The sequence below is a fragment of the Pan troglodytes genome, chromosome 4, assembly GCF_028858775.2.
Source record: "Pan troglodytes isolate AG18354 chromosome 4, NHGRI_mPanTro3-v2.0_pri, whole genome shotgun sequence".
Taxonomy (NCBI): domain Eukaryota; kingdom Metazoa; phylum Chordata; class Mammalia; order Primates; family Hominidae; genus Pan; species Pan troglodytes.
Window position 1 is genome coordinate 52,146,549 of NC_072402.2, and position 22,628 is coordinate 52,169,176.

At 38.0% G+C, this 22,628-nt stretch overlaps 1 protein-coding gene across 9 annotated transcripts in view; it reads right to left on the reverse strand.

Moving 5' to 3' along the window:
* IPO11 (importin 11) overlaps window positions 1–22,628 on the reverse strand; it is a 221,483-nt gene that overhangs the window by 152,904 nt on the left and 45,951 nt on the right. For all 9 annotated transcript variants that reach the window (XM_063811213.1, XM_054684345.2, XM_054684346.2 and 6 more), the window contains exons 4-7: window positions 22,352–22,424; window positions 20,416–20,619; window positions 5,076–5,208; window positions 2,031–2,089 (exon numbers count right to left, since the gene is read on the reverse strand). In XM_063811213.1, coding sequence (XP_063667283.1) covers window positions 2,031–2,089; window positions 5,076–5,208; window positions 20,416–20,619; window positions 22,352–22,424 — 469 coding nt within the window. The remainder of the gene's footprint in view (window positions 1–2,030; window positions 2,090–5,075; window positions 5,209–20,415; window positions 20,620–22,351; window positions 22,425–22,628) is intronic.

Consider the following 22,628-nt stretch of genomic DNA (forward strand, 5'->3'; position numbering starts at 1 on the left):
CCAGTGCAAACTACTATTTCACCTTATAGGAATAGAAATCAAATCAATTCATTTTCACTTAAAAAAAGATAAACATAATATTCTGGTTAATATAATGAGAGTAATATTGCATATAATTCCTGAGACTTTGACATATTGCTTCTACCATAAAGGATTTATTCATTAAACAAACAACTATTGAGCATTTACTATACAGAAAAGACTGTTCCAAGCTCCGAGTCACAGTGAATAAAACAAAGCCCCTCCCTTCATGGAATTTATACATTCTAGTTAGGGAATTGAAAAGGAGTTGTCAAGTTGGTTTCTCGAAAATCTTTTTTGGCAGCATGGCAATCGAAATGTATCTGGATTTAAATCGAGGCTTGACATTATCTTTCAGCAATTTGGTAATATGTATCAATACTGTGGAGGGGCATATGCTTAACCCAACATTTTCAATTCTAGGAATTTATCCTAAAGAGATTAGAAAACCACATAACAGTTACCCAAATGATCAGTCCATATCTTTTATCAAAAATGAAAAACTGAGAACCTGTATGTCCGTCAACAGACAATTGTGTAAGTACATTATAAGAATCCTATATTAATATCTCTTTTTGAAAAAATTAGTCTACTGACACTAATCATATGAATGTACCATACAATCATTTTAAAAATAACATGTAACAATATAACTGACAATGGAAAAATATATGTAATATGCTGAGTTTTTTTTAAAATGTAAGTAAGGAAACGACATGTAAATATGATCCCATTTGTATCAAATTGAGTGAGAGGGTCTATCCAGAATAATATGCATAAAATGTCTTCAAGGATATTTATAAACTTTAGCAGTATCTCTGAAGAGTAAGATTATGAATGATTTTTTAGTTTCTTTTCCTGAAATTTTTAACTTAAAAAAAAGCATGTCAATTTTCATAAAATGAAATAACCATCACATTATGATGATGTATATTATGGGTTTTAAACTCATTTAACAATAGAACAATTACTTCAATCAAACCTCAATATACAAAAAATACTATTTTTTTTAATGGCTCTGGTCAAATCTAGTAGGGGAGACCCAAAGACCCAATTAGATTTGTTTTTTCCTCAACTCCTGAGCAACCCCCAAAGTGACTTACAAAAAGCAATGTTTTACCTGAGCTAAACTTACTGTGAATTCTAACACAAATCTAAGTATAATAAAATGCCATTTCATTTATTTAAAAAAAAAAAAAGAAATGCAACTAGGCCAAGCACGGCCACGCCTGTAATCCCAGCACTTTGGGAAGCCAAAAAGGGCAGATCACTTGAGGCCAGGAGTTCGAGACCAGCCTGGCAGAAATGGTAAAACCTCGTCTCTACTAAAAATACAAAAATTAGCTGGGCGTGGTGGTGCATGCCTGTAATCCCAGTGACTTGGGAGGCTGAGGCAGGAGAACTGCTTGAACCCAGGAGGCAGAGGTTGCAGAGACCCAAGATTCCACCACTGCACTCCAGCCTGGGTGACAGAGCGACACTCTGTCTCAAAAAAAAAAAAGAAGATGGCTATCTACAGACAATGAATATATATCACAACTTATGATCAATTTATTCACAAGGTTTTTCTCTTATATATTTATTTTTTAATAGATTGTGAACAGCATATATTAATGTAATGATCAGACAGAAAAAAACAAATTTATTTTAAATACATAAAAACAAAGGAAAATATTAAGTATATAAATAACTATCTACAATGTACCTGGTAATGTTATAATAGCATTCAAATTCACAGGAGTTCATTTTAATTTAAATTCAAATTAACACTCTCAATGTACCATGGCATCCTTGAGAAATTATCCTAGGCCTATTTCCTCTCCTTCACACAACAGCCACTTTGATGTAGTGAAAACAGACCAGAAGTCTAAAAGTCAGAATGGTAAAAAACTAGATGGTCACTTAATAAAAACTCTTCTAATTGAATGCCAAATAAAAAGAGCACTCTTTCAAACATTCAGGAAAATACCACTTTCCCAAAGTCACAGCAAATTTCTTCGATCACTTACCATCACCTCCATATTCTTATGAGGTTCCACAAATCCATTAACAGTTAACTTCCGCAGCACTGAAAAGCAAAAGCAAGCTTTACTTGAATCTTATTTTATCCTACTAAAATTACAATCACAAGAAAGATTCAGAATTGCAAAACTTAATCGAGCTTGGAGGTTAATCTGGGTTGGAAAGTTAACTCCTGGTCATTTGGCTGGGAAATTAGTGGGAAAAATGGAACTAAAGTCTAGTTCTTCTAACTCACAAATGCAGTGTTCTTCTGACTTATTGTTACTACTCATGTTTCTAAAACTGGATTCCAAAATTTAGTGTAATTTATATAATTGTTAGTACTTCTTACCTGCAGTAACTGAAATTGGGAAAGTTATTTCTATTTCACAAACTTTAAGCTATGACTCAACAGTAACCAAAAACCTTCATTCGGTTTTAGGCTATATTAATGGAAATACAATGATCTCCTAAAAACGATATAAAAATTAAACCCTATTTCCAAATTTGGAATCAACTACACTGCTCAACTGTGACATTTCATGAGTAACACTGACAAACTAGTGTACACAGAGAGATAAGCAGGATAACAGATTTGAAGGCAGAGCTAGATTTAAATCCTTGCTCTATTGTCTACAGTTGTAATACTACTTTGGGCAACATTTCTCATCTCAGCTTCCTCATCTGTAAAATGCGGGTAACAAATCCTACTTTATGGGGTTATTGATGGATTCCATGGTATATGTAAAATATAGCAATTATTTAGCAACAATAAGGATGGTGACAGTGTAAGAGACAAAATTAAAAGTTCATTAAATAAGCATTGCTATTACAGTACTAAAGAATTATATCTTAAATAGTGTTTATGAGGTCTAAAGGCAATGGATTAAATTTAGGTTTAGAATGTAGCTGTCTACTAGACCTTCGGTTTGTAAGTCTAAAGCAATGTATTAAAATTAGGTTTAGAATGTAGCTGTCTATAAGACCTTCAGTTTGAAATCATCATATGCAACTCAGAAGTTGCTGCATCATAATGATGCAGTAAGTTTTCCTCGTTTTCATAAGGAGAAAACAGAATTCAAATTGAATCCCTTATTCTGGATATGCTTTTCTCACCACAAGACCTTGAGCCACAATACCTGAGAGGATCCTTTCCTTCTCCCTTCATCAACTAGTTAACTTCCACTTGTCCTTTAAGATTACGGCTCAAAGATCACTTTCTCAGGGAAATTTTTCTGATCATATTATCAGTTATCATAATATCATAAGGCCTCTGTCACAGGTGTCACTTTAAATATATTTGTGGGATCATTTTATTAAGTCTGTCTCCCCAGTGCCAAGGATCTATAGATTTGTCGAATGAAATAATGAATGCATCCATGTCTAAAAGATACTAAATGCACATAAGTGTAAATTCAGATAGAGATTACACAAAACAAAAATTCTAGTTTGGAGTATTTCTTCATTTCAGAACAGAAATGTATAGTTACAGAACAAAATTTTCCAGGGCAGGATATCTCTAAAAAGTTAATGTGAATCTAAGACCTTCAGATGGTGAGGTATTAAAAAGCTTAAGGCAGGCAAAGATATAGTAAAGCTACATCTTTTTCGTCAGGAATTAGGCTTTGAAATCAATAAGGTAAGAAAACCCTATAATCAAAAGAAATCTTGAAAATTTCTTAATCATTAAATATACTACTATACACACAGCTTTGTATACACAGCCTTATATCACTTTCTGTAATTCTTTCTGAGCAAACATTTCTCTCCAATGTCTGTAATTTCTTCCTCAAGAATGTTAACAAAACCATCTCCACTCACTTTTATAACTACTTCTACAATGGATTTTATTTTTCAACAGTCCTTTAAAATCATTCAAACATTTCTTCACAGGTTTCACAAAATGTGCTGACAGTTTGGGATTTGTGCATCCATTGTCTGGTGAAAGTAAGTGAATTATTAAGGCAATGCCAAGACTGATGGGATTCCAAGGTACCAGAATGAATATGATAAAAGAACTTATAGGTAAAACTAAAAAGAATGCAAACTGAGAGTAAGAGAGAAACTGATGCTGCCTGAGATCAAACTAAGAAAAACAAACTAGGCCAGGCACAGTGCTCATCCCTGTAATCCTATCACTTTGGGAGGTCAAGGCAGGAGGATCACTTGAAGCTAGGAGTTCAAGACCAGAAAGATGTAAAAATCAGCCTGGTGCAGTGGCATGTGCCTGTAGTCCCAGTTACTCAGGAAGCTGCAGTGAGAGGATCACTTGAGCCCAGGAGTTCAAGGTTGCAGTGAGCTATGATTATGCCACTGCACTTCAACCTGGGAGACAGAGCAAGACCCTGTCTCTCCAAAAAAACAAAAACCAAACAAACAAAAAGAACTAAAAGAGTCTTAGCAACCAGAACAGAAAGAAGAGAGGGACTAGAAAAGTAAGAGAATAAGACAAATGAGTATATTTTAGAAGAAAAGGAACCTAGGAATACATTCATCAAGATAAACAGCTCAAGGAAAGTGAGATGGAGATTTATGCTAAGGGAATGCCTGCAAGCAACATATACCAAGACACAGGCCAAGATGGCATCCTATAAAGCACCTTCTGAAATCCAAGTGAGCCTGAGGCACTAAGATGAAAGATAGAGCCTTGCCTTTCCAGGGAAAGGAGGGATGAAAGACAGTGCTCATTCCAGCCTGGAGAAAAAATTTTAGGAAAGTTGGCATGAAAGGATAAGTGTAGGGGTCCAGAATGAGAAAAATAAAGTAGAAACAAAAACTAGAAGCATTTGAAAAAAATATATTCAGAGCCATGAGGCCGCAATAATGTGAATCTAACTATCCACTTCAACTTATTATATGTGCTTTCAAAAATCAGAAGGGGTAGAGGAAGAGCTACTGCCACAAAACTATAAATAAGCCCTTATCTTTCAGGGAGAAATAAACCTCTTATTTTTCCAGTGAAACTGGGAACAGAAAACCCGTCTAAAGGAACTATTTGGTGACTGTTCTGAGGTATCTCATTTCAAAAATGAACATATCAAGCTTAATAGTACCTTTCAATGATAGCAGAGTTCGTTCTAGTGAACTCAAAATTGCAGCTTCATTGCCAGAAGAAACTTGTTGCAGGAATGTGTCTGTGTGGTGATTCCACAGAGAGCAGGCAAAATTATAAATTCCAGAAGCTAACTGCAAAGAAAAGGCAACAAATTTATTCATAGTGTATTATACATTTCAGTAATACATTAGAACTACAAAGTAATATATTTTAGTTTCACAACTAAGCACACATTTTCTGAGAGATCTGAAATAGTCAAAGAATATTTGTGGCAATGTTTCATACTTTTTTAGCCACAATGCACAGTAACACATACAGCTTACACTGGCTGCTAAACACATACAGACACACCCCTAAAATACTAGTTTCTTAAAACAATATTAATACCTCATCAAATGCCTGCATTGCAGTCTTATATATTCTATTTTTATTCTTTTTATCTCCACTAATAAGTTGCAACCTCAGTTTAAAACAATGATTTATGGACTGTCACTGAGTATGTCAGATAAATCAATATATGAAGATATACAAAGGAGAAAGCCTTCCGTGTTCTGCCAGTTCTACCCATATGGCTTTTGCACATTTAATGCCAGGAACATACAAACCACATGGTTTCTCAGTTGCTTTACTAAAGTGTGCTGATATTTAAAAACCTGACCCTCACATTAAGAATGTAGTTAATCTCTGCCTCACACTTTGAGGCAGAACATCTTCCAGTGACATCTTCAATTTTTTCCAGGAGTTCTCGGAGCAATCCAGCTGAGTCTACATGGCTATTTACTTTAAATTAAAATTAGATAAAAGTATTTATGACTAGTTATCATCAGCATACTTCGGAATGCTTTTTCTTACTCAAGATATAAGCATCTCATGTTGACTAATTAAATGCTATTTATAGAACAGGCATCAGAAACCAGAGCTGCAATCCTGTTAAAATCATGTTTCTATGAAAAAATCAAATTCCATTTGTTAGTTTAAGTATTTTTAATGTGCCATTAAAACGGCTTCACCATATCCCCCAGGGCAACTTTGCATGTATCCACACAGAACACACAAGCTTAGCAAAGGCTTGAACCTCAGTTAATCTGAGTCTTGGCAAAACATCCTGTGATACTCCCAGAACACAAGAGGATAGAAGGCTTGTAAGAAACTTACAAGACCATCTCCTACTCGTCTCTTTATCTGCACCATTAGGTTATCATGAGACAGTTTCTCATCACCTCTCAGCTTCTGAAGAGGTATAAGGTTTTCTGCCCTACTCCCCTTAAAACACACCGCAGAATATAAAACTACGGAGCTATATGGTCTAGAATTGGCTTCTCAGCAATTAGGCATCCCACAAGTCACATTAGAGTCATCTATCTCCTATTGTTTCTGTGCCATTCTTTCTGGTGTATGAGACAAGGCCCACAGGAAGCTGGCACCTGTAGGTGCTTCCTTTCTCTATCCAAATTAAATAATGAACTGCCTGAATCTAAAAGTGGTTCACTGTATCTTTACAAACTAAATCAGTCAGGGATGCCTTGGCCCTTCCTCATCTTGTGTGTATACTTCACAACAGGTACAATGACACTCATTAAGCTACTTTAGCATATTCTCAAGTATATATGCAATATTTCAAAGAGTAAAATCAAACTGTTGAATCCTAATGTTTCATTAGAGCCAAAATACTTTAGTGATCATTCTCTCATAGTGTTACAACACAAACCACTGTATCATAAAAAGAGTTTGAAAGTGACATTTTCCCATGAAGTAGTATTATAGCAGAGAAGCAAACATTCACTCTGATAGAAGGGAAATAATATTTAAAAAGTGGGAAAAAAGCTTTATTTCAACAAACTTGCATGCTTTACTTATAACTTCAGTAAACCATAAAATGAATTCGTATTTTTCTTAGTAAGTCCTTTCGGAAAATAAAAGACTGAAATACATATCCAGAATTGAAAAAACATCTATCATCCTAAATTTTATTGTACTTACTGTGTAATATACAACACCCTAAGCTTTCCCAACACATACATCATTAAAATATTTTGTCAGAAGAAAGTGAAAGAATACGAACAGAAGGATTTAGACGCAGAAGAGGTAAGAATTCTACAAAACACCTAAAATTAAATTTTAAACTACAGTAAAATTTCTTATTGTAGCAAATATTTCAACTCCCCAAAAATGAAATCTATAGCCTTGGCTATAATTTGTAGATCCGTTTTGTACTGTGTCTTTTTGTAAGAAAACAAAAACTCAAAGGGTGCCATATCCAAATTTCAAATAAGACCAAAAAACTATTATACTTTAAACCGATATCTTGCTTACAACAAAACGACATTTTGAGTAATTTTATAGCTTTTCTTTGCATCTCCTTAAAACTACCTGCTAACGTTAACGTCTGTATAGATTAAAATTGTTTAAAAGGACTTTATATTGAAATTTTTTGTGTCGCTATTATCTGAAGTCACTTGAACTCATTTAAAAGGTATGCTCAGACCAAGCGCGATGGCTCACGCCTGTAATGTCAGTGCTTTGGGAGGCTGAGGCAGATGATCACCTGGGGTCAGGAGACCAGCCTGTGCAACATGGCGAAACACAGTCTCTATAAAAAGTACAAAAAAAATTAACCAGGCATGGTGGGGTGCACCTATACTTCCAGCTACTTGGGGAGCTATGGCAGGAGGATGCCAGGATGCCTTGAGCCCAGGAAGGGAGGCTGCAGTGAGCCGAGATCACACCACTGCACTCCAATCTGGGTGACAAAGTGAGAACCTATCTCAAAAACAAGCAAAAAAAAAAAAAAACGAAGAAAACAACAACAATAAAAAATAACCAGCTGGGCACAGTGGCTCACACCTGTAATCCCAGCACTTTGGGAGGCCAAGGCAGGAGGATCACAAGGTCAAAAGATCGAGACCATCCTGGCCAACATCGTGAAACACTGTCTCTACTAAAAACACAAAAATTAGTTGGGCATGGTGGTACACGTCTGTAGTCCCAGCTACTCGGGAGGCTGAGGCAGGAGAATCCGGGAGGCAGAAGTTGCAGTGAGCAGAGATCTCGCCACTGCACTCCAGCCTGGCGACAGAGCAAGACTGCATCTCAAAAAAAAAAAAAAAAAAAAAAAACCACCAAAAACAAACACATAGACCAGATGCGGTGGCTCACGCCTGTAATCCCAGCACTCTGGGGGACCGAGGCAGGTGGATCACCTGAGGTCAGGAGTTCGAGACCAGCCTGGCCAACATAGCAAAATCCCATCTCTATTACAAATACAAAAATTAGCTGGGCGTGGTGGCACGTGCCTTCCCAGCTACTCGGGAAGCTGAGGCAGGAGAAATGCTTGAACCCAGGAGGTGGAGGTTGCACTGAGCTGAGATCACCCCACTGCTCTCCAGCCTGCGTAACAGAGCGAGACTCTGTCATTTAAAAAAAAAAAATACAGAAATAAAAGGTATGTTCAGTATATCAGTATATATTATCTTCTATGCTCTAATGTCTGTTAATACAATTAACTAACAATTAACTGCATTGTATAAAAGAGATAAACATTTTTGGTATAACTAAGTTCTGTTTAAACTTTTTTTTTTTTTTTTTTGAGACAAAGAATCTCACTCTGTTGCCCAGGCTAGAGTGCAGTGGCGCAATCACGGCTCACTGCAGCCTCAATCTCCTGGGCTCAAGCAATCCCCTCACCTCAACCTCCTGAGTAGCTGGGACTACAGGGATGCACCACACCAGGTTAATTTATATATTTATTTTTATTTTTTGTAGAGATAGGATCTCACTGTGTTGCCCAGCCTGGTCTCAAACTCCTGGGCTCAAGTGATCCTCCTGCCTCAGCCTCCCAAAGTGCTGGGATTACAGGCATAAGCCACCATGCCTGGCCCTGTTTAAACCTTTTGATATCAAAATATAAAGTACACCCTGGGCATGGTATCTCACAACTGTAATCCTAGCAATTTGGGAGGCTAAGGCAAGAGGATCACTTGAGGTAAGGAGTTGAAGACCCACCTAGGCAACAAAGTGAGACCCTTTTTCTACAAAATGTTTCTTAACAAATTAGCTGGACATGGTGGCACATGCCTGTAATCTCGGCTACTTGCAAGGCTGAGGTGGGAGGATCATTTGAACCCAGGAGTTCAGGGCTGCAGTGAGCTATGATCACACCACAGCACTCCAGCCAGGACAAGAGTGAGACACTGTCTCTAAAAATAAATTGAATGTTTTTCTTATATATACACATATATTCATATACATATAAGTAATATATGTGTGTAAATTAGAACTAGTCCCATTCACTAGTCGTAAGAGCCATAGACCTTTTATCTAATTCTCAATACCCCCCACTACCACTACATGCCAGACTCACTGAAAAAAAAAAAAGGATGGTAACAGTAACTATTCCCTAGTTCCTCAATTAAAAGTAAGATTAACCTTCAAAAAGAAAAAAAAAAAGAGTCAGCCAAATAAAACAGGCACAGGCTCAAGAAAGAAAACATTAAGGGAGAATTTGCCACCCTACGTAACCACATATTTTGAAATTGTGTCAGATTTTTCTAAAGTATTTTATATTGGCCAGGCATAGTGGCTCATGCCTGTAATCCCAGCTACTCAGGAGGCTGAGACAGGAGGATCGCTTGAGCCCAGGAGCTTGAGGTTGCAGTGAGCTATGAGTGTACCATTGAACTCTAGCTTGGGAGACAAAACCCTGTCTGTAAAAAATAAAAACAGTATTTTTTTTAATAATGGTAGCAAAGGGGCAAAACTGTTCTTTTTTTTTTTTTCAGGCATTACTTCTGTTACCAGAAGAATATCTCTTTGCAGAATTCTACCACTTGCATACACACAACGCAAATCACAGTAGACATATTCAACATAAAATCCTCCCCACTCACCTACAAAACAAAGAATAAAAAGTACCAAAGAACATCTCTGAATACTATACCAAAGGTTGTTACTGTGACAAGATTGAATAAAAGGAAGCATTTAAACATGGTGGACTCAAAGTCATTTAAAAAAATTCTATTCTGTTCCATAAAATCATCTCCTTTTCTATTTATCATTTGACTCTAAAAATGTGTTAGAAAGTTCAGTAATTGAGGTAGTCAAAGATTCCACTCTATTTCACCTTAAGCAACTTTCAATTTTGAAATTTTCATCTCTACCTCTCACAAAAATAAGTAAGATTTATAGATATTAATGGCAAAGTTAGATCTTGATCTATTAATTAATTCTTCCCTCTTTCTGTCCCTAGAAAGTAATACTTAATATGAGAGAACTACAGGCTAAAACATCTCAAATCTGAAAACCCGAAGTATTTGCTTCAAAATCCTTAACTTTGAGTACCAGCACGATGCTCAAGGGAAATGCTCACTAGAGTGTTTCAATTTTCAGATTTTCACATTTGAGATGTTCAACGTTAAGTATAATGTAAATATTACAAAATCTGAAAAAACTCTGAAACATTTCTGTTCCCAAGCATTGCAGATAAGAAGTACTTAACCTGTACTTTAAGGACTACAGATACGAAAAGCACATAAGATGCCTGGCACACAGCAGGTATTGCTAAATGAAGGCATATAGCATTTGAGACAGAAATTTAAAAAGAAACAATAGTATGGAAATTTAAAAACAAAAACCTAATAGTCAAGGACATCAGGCATCTCTTAAAGTTCCAATTCAAGACTCTCTAGCTAGCCTACGAAAGGTCTCTACACAAATGGCTGGAATGAAGAAGCAACAGCACTATCTTTCGACAAACAGCCTCTCCTTGACCAAACTTTAGTGAGGCTTTTCTGAATCTTTGTCCTAACTAGGCTTCTACTTTTGGACTTCCAAAATGTCTGTTCTTTGCGTCACCCAATTTTAGCAAGAAATCTTGCTATGTTGGTTTAGCCAGAATCCCTATCTTTGACATTGATATCATCAATATCTCATCAGGTTGCTTTCGGCAAGAATCCTATTAGGTCAGTTTGGCCAGGAACCCCCTCTCATCCCTGATGATTCTTTTTAGTAATTTTCCATCCTCTCAACCCCTCATCCCCGCAACCTCCCACCCTTTCCATCCCTGCTCCTTGGCAATAAATTCCCACTTTTCCTTGTATTCAGAGTTGAGCACAATTTCTCTCCCCTACTGCAAAACCCCACTGCAGTAGTCCCATCTGAATAAAGTCTGTCTTATCATCCTTTACAAGTGTTTGATAAGTTTTTCTTTAACACCTTTCAGCCCTTTACCTTTCAGTAAAAGCAGGGAGAGAGATAAAGAAAGAAGAAACAACAGGAATAAAGAAGAAACCACAGGAAGTAACCATTGCCAACTAATATATTCACAAGCCCTGTATACCTCCTATCTGCTCCAGAAAACACCAACTGATACATGCTTACAGAAGGCTCAGCTGGAAAAGAGTAAGTAATAAAGCAACCAAGTAGGAGAAATAAAAATATTTTTTTCTACATGTGATTCTAAAAATGTGGAGGGGGGAAGGAATATTCAGTGAGACAATATGCAAATAAACTGTTTAATGAAACATGTTAGGTACTAGTTCATGAAACCCCCAAATACTTAACATTTTCTATTTCTAAACCAGAAGAAACAGTGCCACCTACTGACTGTTTAGTGGCTGTAACTGAGAAGCCCAAAGCCTTGACTCCAAAGTATCAAAAGCTAACCATTACACACTAAGTATTTTAGCATTTCAAATATTCTTAAACTTTTTTAGCCTCAGAATTGTTATCTTCATAATTTTCCCTTAAGAAACATTAGCACCAAAAAAGTTTTACATCAAAGTTCATGTATTAAATAATTCATTACGAATACTGAGACAAAAAATATTCGCTATAGATGCCAAAATCTGCTTAGCCTGAACCTAATCAGCAAGGTATATTAATCAACAAATGTAGGAGGCAGAGCATCCTACAAGACAACTAATCTAGTTTTTTTAACAAGTCAATGGCATTTTTAAGGGGGAGAGGGAGGAAGTCAATACTATTCAAAATTAAAAGATTTGTAAAAGACATGTCAAATGCACCTTATTCATTTTTCTGGCTCAAGCCACTTGTAAAAATGTGTTTGAGAACAATCTAGAAAACTGGATAAAAGTATTAAATGATATTAAATCACTTTTTACTTCTTCAGGATGGTAAAAGTTAAATACTTAAAAAATAAATCTATCTTTTCACAGATAAATGTTGAAGAATTTAGTTAAAAAAATATTTAAATTCCTTTAAAATAGCTCAAAAAAAGTCAGAGAGCAAAAACAGCAAAATGTTGACTATTAGATCTAGGTAATAGTTACATGGCAGTTAATATTTTTCTTTACTTTTCCATGTTTTTAAAATGTATTTTCAATTTTAAAAACACCTGTATTCTTAACAATAACTAAAAAGGTTATTTTAGTAATAATCCGTTTTTTTGTTAATAAGGCTTAAGTAGGCCGGGTGTGGTGGCTCAGGCCTGTAATCCCAGCACTTTGGGAAGCCAAGGCTGGCGGACCATAAGCTCAGGAGTTCGTGACCAGCCTGGCCAATATGGTGAAACCCCCGCCTCCACTAAAAATACAAAATTAGCCAGGCATGGTGGCACACGCCTGTAGTCCCAGCTACTTGGGAGGCTGAGGCAGAAGAACTGCTTGAACCCGGGAGGCGGAGATTGCAGTGAACCAAGATTGTGCCACTGCACTCCAGCCTGGGTAACAGAGCAAGACTCCGTCTCAAAAAAAAAAAAAAAAAAAAAAAAAAAAAAAAGGCTTAAGTATAAATTTGCTTCCACTTAACTATGACATAAATATATATTAAATTACCAAAATGTATCAAGCCAGAAGCTTTAGTAGGTACAAGATCTATCTCAAAAGCAATTTCCAGCCAAACTGCTGATGTCTCTCAACTAATATTTATTTATTTATTTATTTATTTTTGAGACGGAGTCTCAAAAATGTCAATGAAGGAATGTCAATGAAGGACATTCCTAAATACCTATAGCATTTGTAACTTACATGCTTTTTAAAGTAAAATCTAATTTTCATTTTGTTTTCAAACCTGCCAGTGATATAGCTCAGGCCCAGGAGGGACACTGTGGCCCATCTTTCAGTTCCCTAAGTCTCTTATCCTAGCAACAGCCTTACGCCTCTCTTCAGCCACTTAATGCCTACACACTGTTCTCATGTATCCAAAATATCAACTCAGTAAGGAGGAGGAACAAAAAAAAAAGAGTAAAACTACTCTACTCCCTGGGTGGGCCCTTACCTTTCCACAGCTCTATCTCAGGCATCCCGTGAAGTGATTCCATAGAGTAAGAATCCAAATATTTGTCAGATAAATAGATGGATGGGTAAGGTATAAATCAGCACTGTTTCAAAAGCAACTTTTAGATACTTGGGGGATAGTTTTGGAATTTTCATTCTTATTCCAGGCCCTTAACTAGGACTCAGACAAGAGGCTTTATGAATCAATACAGGAAGAATACGCACCATGCTATATTCAAAATCTCTTCTGTTCAGCACGCACAGCTCTTTTCTTTTGAACCAAGTCTGTCACCTTGAGTCTCCTCCACTAAAGTAACTTCCCACCAAAAAGTTCTTTTTCACCTTGATATTAATATAAGCCTAGACACACACATGCACAGGCTCAAATCCCCACAGGTTCACAGCACAAATGACCCTTTAAGAGAGTCACTCTTTAAATAATGCACTTAAAAAGCCAATATAGGCGGGGCGCAGTGGCTCATGCCTGTAATCCTAACACTTCGGGAGGTCAAGGCGGGCAGATCATTTGAGGTCAGAAGTTTGAGACCAGCCTGGCCAATGTGGCAAAACCCTGTCCCTACTAAAAGTACAAAAATTAGCCAGGCATAGCACCATGCACCTGTAATCCCAGCTACTCAGGAGGCTGAGGCAGGACAATCACTTAAACCTGGGAGGTAGAAGTTGCAATGAGCTGAGATTGCACCACTGCACTCCAGCCTGGGTGACACAACAAGACTCAATCCCCAGGGGGAAAAAAAGCCACTATAAAATTACACAGAGCAAGAGATAAGAAACAGAATCAACATGGCATTTAATGTACAATTAAAATCAACAAAACAAAAGTGAAAATAAGATCTATTAAACCTACTTGATGACTTGCTCACAAAGGCATTTATCTTTTTTTTTTTTTTGAGACAGAGTCTAGCTCTGTCGCCCAGGCTGGAGTGCAGTGGCGCGATCTCAGCTCACTGCAAGCTCCGCCTCCCGGGTTCACGCCATTCTCCTGCCTCAGCCTCCCGAGTAGCTGGGACTACAGGCGCCCACCACCACGCCCAGCTAATTTTTGTATTTTTAGTAAAGACAGGGTTTCACCGTGTTAGCCAGGATGGTCTCGATCTCCTGACCTCGTGATCCGCCCTCCTCGGCCTCCCAAAGGGCTGGGATTACAGGCGTGAGCCACCGCGCCCGGCCGGCATTTATCTTTTAAATAAATTTTACTGCACTGTAAATATCTTACAGGCTGGAGCTACACCATGGAAGTGGCGCCTTGGCATTCTCAAATTTAGCATTCATAATTTCAATTATTTGGAAATTTCCCCTAAGGACCACATCATGAAGTCTTAAGTTGACAAGGAGTAAGTCTGCAAGTCTCGGCTATGAGGGTGAGTGATCTATCTTACACTAACCAACCCATCTCAAAGCAGCTATGCAGTTCTCCTTTGTTTAGAAAATATAGTAATTCATCACGATGACCTTCTGAAGTATTGTAACTTGACTTCACCTTGCCACACAGCATTCTTTTACACTTACCATCCAAATAATTCATGTGTTGTTTAGCAGAAACACTATTATTATTATGTTTTAGACACATGGTCTAACTCAGTCTTCAAGGCTAGTACAATCATTTATCACTACAGCCTCAAACTCCTAGGCTTAAGTGATCCTCCTGCCTCAGCCTCCCAAGTAACCAGAATGACATACATACACCACCATGCCTAATTTTTTTATTTTTTGTAGAGGTAGGATCTCACTATGTTGCCTAGACTAGTCTCAAACTCCTGGCCCCAAGGATCCTCCCACCTCAGCTTTCCAAAGTGCTGGGATTACAGGCATGAGTCACCATGCCCAGCCTAATGAGAACATTATTCATCATAAACCTTTCAGCTTTTAAAATTCAGCTAAGTTTTAGCCATGACCATAATAACAACGCAATATAGTTTTGTTTTCTTCCATGGCAGATATTTCCCCCCGCCCAGAGACAGAGTCTTGCTCTGTTGCCCAGGCTACAGTGCAATGGCGTGATCTCGGCTCACTGCAACCTCCGCCTCCCAGGTTGAAGCGATTCTCCTGCCTCAGGCTCCCGAGTAGGTGGGATTACAGGCACCCGGCTAATTTTTGTATTTTTAGTACAGACGGGGTTTCACCATGTTGGCCAGGCTGGTCTTGAACTCCTGACCTCATGATCCACCCGCCTCAGCCTCCTAAAGTGCCAGGATTACAGGCGTGAGCCACCGCACCTGGCCCCACATCAGATTTTAATAGCTTACTAAATGGGGGGGGTTGTGTTCTTCCACATGAACTGTCAAGAGACTACTAATTCTGTCTTCTGTCTCCCACAATATTGTACATATCTCTTGTACACAGTCAGCATTCAATAACTGTTGAGTGACTGTTAAGACAGAAGTAAAAATTTAAGATTAATCCCTAATATCCAGGCCGGGCATCGTCGTACGCGCCTGTGGTCCCAGCTACTTGGGAGGCTGAGGTGAGAGGATTGCTTGAGCCTAGGAGGTCAAGGTTGTAGACACCTATGTTTGTGCCACTGCACTATGCAGCATATACTTTTGTGTGTTACACATCGTGATTTGGGGACATTATTTACTTTAACATACTTCCAACTTCATTACAATTGCTCCCTGTACCTTAAATTTCCTTATTTTTAGTGACTTTGGATTTTAACTGTGGTTAATGTCCATTTTATTATATTTAGGTTTATATGTAAAGGCATTCTGTTTTACAGAAAATGAATTCCTGGCCGAGCATGGTGGCTCACGCCTGTGATCCCAGCATTATGGGAGAGTGGATCACCTGAGGTCAGGAGTTGGGAGACCAGCCTGGCCAACATGGCAAAACCCCATCTCTACTAAAAACACAAAAATTAGCCAGGCATGGTGGCGTGCACCTGTAAACCCAGCTACTGGGGGTGCTGAACCTGGGAGGTGGAGGTTACAGTGAGCCAAGATCGTGCACCTGCACTCCAGTCTGGGCAACAAAGCGAGACCCCTTCTCAAAAAAAAGAAAATGAATTCCTGGCCAGACACAGTGGTTCACGCCTGTAATCCCAGCACTTTGGGAGGCTGAGACAGGTGGATCGCTTGAGGCTAGGAGTTTGAGGCCAACCTGGGCAACATGACGAAACCCTATCTCTACTAAAAATACAAAAATTAGCTGGGCATGGTGGCGCATGTCTGTAATCCTAGCTACTCAGGAGGCTAAGGAACAAGAATTGCTTGAAGCTAGGAAGCAAAGGTTGTAGTGAGCCAAGACAGCACCTCTCTCTCTCTCAAAAAAAAAAGAATTCCTTTTTGTGTCAAATCAAGCTCAATTTTGTTACTGCAAAACAATTTGCTCTCAACTGCTGATTTTGTAATTTGTCACCCCTCAAAAGAACTTATTTTAACACAGAGGAGGAAAGGTTATAACAATTGTTGAGACACACTGAGCCGCAGGTAGCAATTTTAAGTGTACCCTGTGCACTACACTTTGCTATAGCAACCAGCTCAACCATGAGCTTAATATTTTTTTCTTCTTTTGAGACACTCTCTCTCTGTCGTCTAGGCTGGAGTGTAGTGGCGCAATCTCGGTTCACTGCAGCCTCCGCCTCCTGGGTTCAACTGATTCTCCTGCCTCAGCCTCCTGAGTAGCTGGGATCACAGGCGTGCGCCACCATGCCCAGCTAATTTTTTTGTATTTTTAGTACAGACAGGGTTTCACCATGTTGCCCAGGCTGGTCTCAAACTCCCAACCTCAGGTGATCTGCCCACCATGGCCTCCCAAAGTGCTGGGACTACAGGCGTGAGCCTAGCCCTTACATTTTTTTATGCAGGAAACTAATTTGGTACTTGAGGACCATCTTTGCATCTTCCTTTATTATTAAAAGGAAGATTTTCCATGCTTCAGATTACCAAAATAGGCACAGCTGTATTAACCAGCAAAATTGCTCTTTATAATGATGTCTTCCCACATATGCTACCTTCAATTAACTACACATCTTGTACCTCAACCGCATTAGACAGGATACCCTTCCTAGTCCCTACTTTAGTCCCTATCTCCAGGTTCAGCTGCTCCATTCCAAAATAAAAAGTGCTAATCTGAATTTTTTCCAGGTATCTCTAGCTTTGACTAATCTCTCAAAAATCCTGCTTTTTGAAGTTTTGCCCTATATCACTCTGAAATCCAGCAGGCATCTAATAAGAATAAGTCTCCTGTTCTATTGTTCATTCACTTAACAGTTATTGAGCATCAATCGTTATGTGTACTCTTTTAGACTATGCAGTAGGATGACAGCAATAAAAGCTACACTGTAGTGAATCTGAGAAAAATAAGTCGACAATTACAAGTCAGCACAATGTGGTAACTACTACACTGAAAGTAACTACAAGATGCTAATTAAGCATATACTTCTTTCTATATGGAGAACTAGCCTCATACTACAAAAAAAACAAGCAAGAAGCTAACTCACACAAGCTATCCAGCTTAAGGCCCTGATTATCTGTACAATCTGTGGAGATTGCCTCAACTAAATATAAAATATACCTGTAAGGCAACATATTAGAGAGTAAACTTTGATAAAGTTGAAATAGGAATTAAAACTTCTATAGACTGGTAGCCTTTAATAACAGTTAACTATAACCAAGAATCTTCTAGACAATTGATTTTGAGACTCTCCCCAACAAAAAAGTAAGTCCTGGAAGTGAAGGGTTTGAGGTGAGGATAAAACAGAGGAAAAGGAAAGACAATTTCACAGAAAGACTTGAGTGAGTAAACGGTCCATTTCCTTAGTCCTCGCTAGAAATCAAGCAAAAGTGAAAAGGATTTGAAAAACAACCTTAGACTATCAAAAATAATTTCTCTTACATACAATATCCTAGGATGAACATAAGACTGGCTATTTATTTATTTATTTTTTATTTGAGATGGAGTCTCGCTCTGTCACCCAGGCTGGAGTGCAGTGGTGCAATCTCGGCTCACTGCAAGCTCCACCTCCCAGGTTCACGTCATTCTCCTGCCTCAGCCTCCTGAGTAGCTGGGACTACAGGCGCGTGCCACCACGCCCGGCTTTTTTTTTTTTTTTTGTATTTTTAGTAGAGATAGGGTTTCACCATTAGCCAGGATGGTCTCGATCTCCTGACCTCATGATCCACTCGCCTCAGCCTCCCAAAGTGCTGGGATTACAGGCATGAGCCACCGCACCCAGCCAAGACAGGCTATTTAAACCCATTGAGTTAAAAATGAAAAGGACACAATGTGGTGTGACGTAAACTTTGGTGTATATAAAAATTCTATGGGGAGCTTGTTAAAAATGCAAATTGCCAAGCCATATCCTCAAAGTGAGGATTCCAAAGGTGTGGTTCAGAAACCTCTCAGTCTGTGTATAACAGATTGAAAACGAATGTTTTTGACATGGAAGACAGCTCAAGGTTATACACTGCTTTTCCCACCCCCTTCCCTAGTCCATACTCAAACAAGAGGCTCTACACTGTGAGTCCAAGACAAAATTGAGTCCTCAGAACAAAAAGTTGGCCAATTCTTTGTGAAAGAATAAAGGCAACATAAAAAGACTAGGACAAGTATTTTCTTCTAGAACTCTCTCTTCACTTGGCTCCTTCCATTACATCCCTTCTCTTCCACATGCTTCATATTCTTCACTGACTCCTTTCCACATTATAGGACTAGGCTATCTCTTTCTTTAAGAATGAAGCATCTCTAATCATGGACGGTGAAGTAGAGACCAGAGCAAAAGTCAGAAGGAGGTCTAGGAAAAGCTGCTTAAGACCACATGCTAAATTCAAAAGTAAAAGGAACTCTGGAAGCTCCCAAGGAAAAGCCTGCTAATTTAGGGAAAGGCATGAGCAATATTTAAAGTACATTTAGAGAAGAAAAAGAAAGAAGAAAAATCTTTCTACAAAACTACAAAACACCATGTCACCCTCTTCTTTTTTGGAGGGCAGCATGATTCAGAACAGACCTGAAATAGTTTCTTGAGCCCTATCATGTGACCGTATAATAAGACTTAAAATTATATACCTTTAATTTCTCTACAATTACAGAAGGTAACAAAGAACGCTGTTAAAAATACTTTAAAGCATGGGTAACATAGTGAGACTTCATCTCTAAAAAAAAGTAAAAAACCATCTGGGCGTGGTGGCATGTACCTGTAGTCCTAGCTACTCGTGAGGCTGAGGTAGGAGGATGGTTTGAGCCAAGGAGGTCAAGGCTGTGGTGAGCTATGATCACGCCACTGTACTACACCCTTGGTGACAGAACAAAACCCTGTCTCAAAATGCGCACATACACACACACACACACACACACACACACACCACCAAAAACAGAACAAAACCCTGTCTCAAAACATACACACACACACACGAACCCAAAACCAAAAAAAAGGTGCAAAAAACCTGATAAAAGGCTGTCACTCCCTACTTATGTCAAACTCCTTCCTATATATGCCCTACATCCTTCAGTTACCCAGACGTATCAATTCTCCTCCTAAATGTCAACTCTATGCCCACCTAATTGTTCCCTTTACCACAGCTTCATTCAAGAGACCTATCATCTCATCCGAACTACTTCCTTTGCCTCAAACTGACCTCCTTGCCTTCAGAGTGTATCCAACAACCAATCCTCCTCACTGGCAACTAAGTGATCTTTTTATTCATATCACTGCCCAGCTTAAAATGAGAAAGAATTAAGTCTTTCAAAAAACATCAACAGAAGTAAAACTATAGTCATTTTTTTTTTACAAGTAGCACAATTTTCTTTTTTTATTTTATTTATTTATTTATTTTTTGAGACGGAGTCTCGCCCTGTCGCCCAGGCTGGAGTGCAGTGACACAATCACGGCTCATTGCAACCTCCACCTCCTGGGTTCAAGTGATCGTTCTGCCTCAGCCTCCTGAGTAGCTGGAACCACAGGCGTGTGCCACCACGCCCAGCTAATTTTTGTAGTTTTTAGTAGAGATGGGGTTTCACCATATTGGCCAGGCCTGACCTCGTGATCCACCCGCCTCGGCCTCCCAAAGTGCTGAGATTACAGGCATAAGCCACCACGCCCGGCCGCACAATTTTCATAATCAAATTTAACTATGTGAAATCACTTACATCATAAAATAGTTTTCTATCAGCAGCAAGTCGTTTAGATGCCAGTGTCTTGGTAACATGATAGAAGGTAAGTAATGCTCTGTGCTGTCGAAGATCATCCTGGACTTTAACAGACTCTATAAGAGTGGGAATTAGTTCAGGCCACTGTCTGGGACAATCCAATCTAGCAACTTTTGCAATCAGCACTGCAATCTGAGTTGCAATCTGAAAGGAAAAAATTAAACAAATGGAATCAAGGCAATAGATAAGGAATGCATTCACGGTGACAAATCACCTTGTTAATTATACATTTGACAAAAATGAATACGATTTCACTGAATGACTGCTTAAACAGTGGTTCTCAAAGTGTGGCCCATGGACCCCTGGTAGAGCTAGGACCCTTTCTGGGACCTATGAGGTCCTCCTTTACCCAATTATCTGTCAGTGTGAAACGAGGTTTTCTTCATATAATGTCCACCATGTATCACAACAGAGTAAATGAAGAAGCAGATATGAAAACCTAGATGTCTTCCCTTAAATAGTCAGACCCTAAAAATGCAAGACAATGCCACCTTTCTCACTAATTTTTATTGTTTTGGAAATAGCTACTATTGCTCATTTCCAAAACTGCTATGTTGATGAGTATTTTATTTTTTACACTAATATTTTTAAGTTTCTCAGTTTTAATTTATAATACAGTAAATATCAACAGATATAACTCTTTAAGGTCTCCAATTTTAGCAGTATAACGCGATCCTGTGACCACAAAGTTTAGGAATCCTGACCTAAAAGTAGAAAGAAACGCCAAATATTGGGCATTTAAATAATGATATTTCTACATATCAGTGTTTCCCAAATGCTAGCTGAAAGAATAATTAGGCAGTTGTTCACTGCTCAGTAACACAAACCCCTCCCTAATCACCTCCTGCCCCATTAAAGGTAACTCCGTTTTTCTCCATTATGCTTCAGCTCCTTTGTCAAGAAAGAGCAAAGAACTGAGATCATTTAAACAGGTCGAAATAAAATTGTATTAGAAATACTGCCAAATTGTGCTTTAATAGCTCAATTTTAAAAATCAAGCATAACCAAGTATTATCTTGAAAAAACTTAAGAATTATTGTACCTATAAGTAAAACTTATTTTATTCTTAGAAGACCTCAATATAAAAAAAAAAGACAAAACTGTACATAATTTACTATCTAACTGCCACAGAATAGTAGGAATTGAAAATGTGATGGATGCAACCAATAGAAAAAAACCTGAAGCCATTCTGAGTTGTTTTTTTTTTTAAATGGTGGGGAAGTTAATCTAAAAATTATAATCATTAAAATTAATTCTTGTGCAGTAAGACTACAAATATAACCATTTATCACTTAACAACAGAGATATGTTCTGAGAAATGTGTCACTGGGCAATTCTGTGGTTGTGTGAATATCACAGAATGTGTAATAATCGTATATGCTATACTTTTGTGAGACTAGCAGCAGTGCAGTAGGTTTGTTTACACCAACATCACCACAAACTAATGAGTAATATATTCATTGCACTACAATATTAGGACAGCTATGATGTCAATGGGTGAGAACTTTTCAGTTCCATTATAACCCTATGGGACCACGATTATACATGCAGTCCACTGTTGTCCAAAATAACATTAGGCATCACGTGACTATATAGAGAGATTTGCTTTAAATACAGGCTCATAAAATGAGAAAGCTGAAAAGTATACAAATATACCTTAAAATGACTTCTGGGCTTTAAATAATAACCAAATCTAATCAAAACTATTCAACGCTACAAATAGATCTCAAAATTTAAAAATAGATAAAAACATCACAAATGAAAATAGTGTAATAGTGATATTTTTATTTATTTTTCATTTTAATGCCAGAATATAAAATTAGTTTGGAAAAGCAGTACAAATAAAAAGAAAAATTAGCATTCATTTCTCACTAACCTGGTTTATTGGTTCATTGAAGTTGGTGATGAGCCCTGCACGCAGAGTAGTTTTCTCCTCCTCTGAGAGAGCACTGTAAAAAAAAAAAAAAAGTATTGATTATGCAAAAGAATGCCACCTAATAATAAATGTAGGTAAGCATTACTGTAAATTTTAATAAAAAGCCTTTCAAACATGTGTCTCTGATTGGCTTTTGTAAATAAAAAGGATTATTTCCATTACTTGTATATTGGCACTACTGTGAACTTTAACAATAAAAAGTTTTCTAAACAACTGT